At 44.3% G+C, this 4,458-nt stretch overlaps 1 protein-coding gene across 1 annotated transcript; it reads left to right on the top strand.

The window, feature by feature from the left end:
- Positions 1–1,857: 1,857 nt before the first annotated feature.
- Positions 1,858–2,979, top strand: pirt (phosphoinositide interacting regulator of transient receptor potential channels; the record flags this gene model as incomplete). The annotated part of the gene is made up of 2 exons (XM_080723056.1): positions 1,858–1,943; positions 2,610–2,979. The coding sequence occupies 2 exons, from the start codon at positions 1,858–1,860 to the stop codon at positions 2,977–2,979; spliced, it is 456 nt and encodes a 151-aa protein (XP_080579182.1).
- Between the last annotated feature and the right edge of the window lie 1,479 nt (positions 2,980–4,458).

Here is a 4,458-nt window from a genome sequence, read left to right as displayed (position 1 = left end):
AATTAATTGCATTATTGATTTGCATGTCCGTTGACGCTTGTGCCCATGAGATGTCCGCCTTCATTTAGCCCTGTCCTGGAAACATTTGTTTCACGTGAGACGGATGGAACTTACATTGAAGGGAGGGGACACCTTTGTTATTCGGGAAGTTCTGTCCTTTTCAGCTTCACCCAGCTGATGGCATGCTCAGATGGTCTTCAACCGTGAACCCTGTTGGCCTCTCTATACCAGAGACCTCATTTCATTTAAAGTTTTCATTATTATTATTATTTTTATTTTTTTATCCCCCTGAGAGCGATTCTACAAAATGTCTTCTGAATCCTAACAATTTTCAGGGGAAAAAATAAATTATAGTTTTCAAACTTTTTTCATGTCAAGGATGTATTTGGCCGTGGACCCCATCTCAAACCAGAAGTGAAGGTTTGGGTTGTAGAAATTTGAGTTTTAGTAAAAACATGGCAGGCTGCATCACACTGTAGTACAGGGGTCTTCAACAGGGGGTCCAGGACCCCTAGGGGGTCCTCAGAGTTACTACAGGGGGGGCTGCCAAATCATTGTGTGATATGATCATGTTTTTACATAAACCATTTGAACCCTATAGCATCCCTATTCTGAGTGGAACATTAGCCAAAAATAGCAGATCTACAAGCTTACAACGCCTCGCGCTGCGAGGCGTTGTAAGCTTGTAGATTGGCGATTTTTGGCAAAGAGGTTTGTAGAGGGAAAATAAGAGCAGACTAAGTATTTGGTGGTTCAAGTGGTTAAATGTCTGAAAGTACACATTACTCCAACATACATGACGACAGTACTGTCAAAGAAGTCTAAGCCGTCTAAGAAATCTGAACATTTTTTTTATTTTTATCTGCAACACAATTTTATCATATGCAATATGTAGTGGGGGTCCCTGCTTCATCTCTCTCTCAGCTAAGGGGTCCCTGGCCTGAAAACGTTGAAGACCCCTGCTGTAGTACGTGACGGTATAGCACAGTGATGTAAGTAAGCAACACTGCAGCTGCAGCTAAGCTAATCAAATTAATAATGGGTGCGTTGGATTTTAGGTGTGTCAGTCAGTACTGCCTATCAGGCTCACACACACTCGTTAAAACACGGAGGCCAGTTTTAAAGTGATTAATAGCTGTACGGTTGCAGGGATCCAAATAAAGTGTCTATAAGTGTCGATCTAAAATCAGATTAATCTGCCAAAAAAACACGGAAAAGAGGTCGAAGAGGTGGAGGAAATTTAAATAAGAGATCTGAATTTTGAGGTTGAATGCGAAAACTAAGGGGGTGGCAATCACCATCCCCCAGAACCCCAAATGACACCCGTGCTCTCTACACCAAAGGTTCTCAAAGTGGGGTCCCCCATGGTTCCAGGGGGCCCTCGGCATAATTCACATAATGGTGTCACAATCATCTTAACCACTTAATTGGTATTTTTTTGGCTAATCAAAAAGCTCTGAAAAAATCTTTAAAAATGATTTATTTGAAAAAACAACAACAAGCTTTTCTTCTGGGTTTTTCTTGGCACAACACCTTTTCAGAACGGGGTCAACGATGGCCAAATACACATCAATCTGGGGCTTCTTGACATGAAAAAGTTTGAGAACCACTGAGTGTTCACCATTCAGCTAGATGGCCTGCTGTGGCAGCTATGGCCGTCTCTCTCTCTCTCTCCTTCTCTCCTTCTCTCGGTCTGTCTTTCTGGTGCTCCCCTCCAGAGAGACAGGGGGCAGATCGAGGCATTGCGGCTGATGCTCATCTGTCTGTTTAAAAAATGAAAGTCATTTCTGTTCCAACCTTGCAGAGGAGAGCGGCAACGCCAGGCGGGTTCAGGACGCGGGCAGCAGCGGTGAAAGCATGCCAGTCGGCGGCCCAGAGAACATCCCCCTCGGGGAGTGTGCCCTCTCCCGCTCCAGGGAGCAGCTGACCCCGCTAGGGAGCAGGTAAGCAGGGCTGCAACTCCCAGTCGTCTTCTCATGATGACTCCATGACTATGATTAATCGATTGATTGGGGAGGAAATAAATCGTCACTGTCGGGCAGAAACCTTATATCTCCAAGTTTCAAATGTGCATGTTTTTTCGTAAAGTAAAGGCCTGTTCTGCCATACAAGACTGTCGCACAAAACTAGTGAAAACAGCAGATCTGCAAGTGTTTGTAGATCGGCTATTTTCACTAGTTTATGTAGTTTTTTAAATGATGAATACGAAGCAAATGGTTTTGGACATACAAGGTTTCCACCCGACAACAATGAAATGTGACATGAGCAACTCGACACGCGTCACGTTATGCATTTTTTTTAAATAACCTAGCGATGCCAATCGGAACACCTGTGTTGGGTCCTCAATATGGCCACTGTAGGACTACGAAAGAAACCAATGAATTCTGTATAATGAGTACTTATACTTTTGGTACTTTAAGTACAGTTTGATGCCAATACTTTTGTACTTTTACATGTTCAAGTACATTTTGATGCCAATTCCTTTGTACATGTATTTACATGTTCGAGTGCATTTTGAATTCAGGACTTTTACTTTTATTTCTGCATTGCAGCATCGATACTTTTACTTACGTAAAACATTTGAGTTACTTTTTTCCACCACTGCCCAGGACCGACAGCACCGTGTTCAGCCTGTCCCGGAGCGAGTCCCTCTGGACCGACCACGACGGCGGCGGCGGTGGCGGCGGTCCCGGCCGCCGCGAGGGCGTCTGCGACATCTACTGGTTCCCCATCCACCTGATGTCCACGGGCGGCAGCTTCCTGGCCTGCGGCCTGGTCATCAGCGGGCTGTACTTCGCCGGCCACTGCCGCAAGGTGACCAACATCCTGGGCCCGGCGCTGCTCTCCATCGGCCTGATGGTGTTCGTGGTGGGCCTGGTGCTCGTGCCCATCACCAAGGAGAACCGGAAGCAGCCCGTCCTCAAGAAGCACCTCGGCGGCTACTACAGGCCGCCGCCGGCGGCCGTGTTAATCCTGTGAGAACGCGCGGCATTGGAGCAAGCGAGCCGTGAGCGGGTTGTGAGTTAGTTATAGTGTTGGGATCTGGGAATCCGGAGGAGGAGTCGGTGGGAAACCCGGATCCGGCAGATCGAGGAGCCGGGAATTGCGTTCCATCGCATTTCGGAGTCGCTTTCCCCGGAAACCGGGGTTTTTTATCGCACCGGTATTTGGACTTCGCGGTAGGAAGGGTTCAATCATACAGTATGGTAGGTTGAAAATGGTCCTTTAATATGAACCCAAAGGGACAGACCCCTAGAGGACTCTGCTCAGCGACGTATATAGAGTTTAAAATGTGTTGTAAGTGATATTATGTTTTGGTGACACAAATGCATTAATGTTTTTTTCTTTACTTTTTAAGTTTAATATTATTCGAAAGTAATTGTTGCTATTGAGAGTTTGTTCGGTAATAGGGGTCTCCCCATCCGTCCAGTTAACAGAAAATACATTTTCAGCTGGGACACAGATTTTATCCTATCACTCGAGAGAACCCATTTATCAGCTTCCATTTTATATTGTTCCAGTTCCTTTTTGTTTGTGTGTTTGTGTTTCATCACTTGTCATTTCCCTTGTTTGTCTTGCATTCCTGTATGAGTTATCTCTCCCGATTGGATGAAATTGGTATCCTGAACTGAAATGGATTTTCTGTTTACTAAATGGGGAGACCCTACCAAAAAAACAATCTTTGTAGCAATGATTGCTATAGGGGAAAATATACCTATTTAATACTACCTACAAAATACAAATAAATCACTTTAATACAGACCCTTTAAGTGGCCTGTACTCTTCAGAACTGAGGAACTTATTATTGAGGAACGTGGCCAAAAGACACAAAGGACAGTGTATAGCTCTTCACCATCGGTGCCCTTTGAACCCCTGTGATTGCTAAAAAAATACAATTCAGTGGCGATTTGATCAGTTCGACAAGACAAGACTGCTGTTATTAAAACCCCGGCCCCGCAATTACGCGCTTATCTTTGCCTATAGGCTATTCGGGGTAATTCTTGTGCATGATAAGATTTACACGATGGAGGAATAACCTTTTTGTATGGTGGGCATTATCAAAATGCATTGTGTGGAGCGGTTGGACAACGATTATGCCATTATGTGGAAAAGGAACGTCTCTAATGCGGTGCATGGCTCTCAACCTTTTCAGGCTGTGTGACGGTGACGCAACCAAAATAATCATATTTGAACTGCGGACCACCCCCACCCTGACAAGCTCTTGGAGTGAAGGAGTTGAGGCATTCAATTATTTCAGTTCCACAGATAGATGTTGTGGAAAGATAGCCGATCTACAAGCTTGGCCAATGTTTGACTAGTTTTTAGTTTTTATAGTACAGTTTGTTGATTACTTTTGATTGCAGTAATGGTCTTTCTTTCTTCTTTTCTCTCTTTCTTTTTTTGGAGGTAGCATATTAAAAAGGTCTTAAAATTCTTAAAGGACAACTTTGTTTTTTT

The sequence above is a fragment of the Nannobrachium achirus genome (genome assembly GCF_963921795.1).
Source record: "Nannobrachium achirus genome assembly, chromosome: 4".
Classification (NCBI taxonomy): Eukaryota; Metazoa; Chordata; class Actinopteri; order Myctophiformes; family Myctophidae; genus Nannobrachium; species Nannobrachium achirus.
This window is presented reverse-complemented; position numbering and strand designations above follow the sequence as displayed.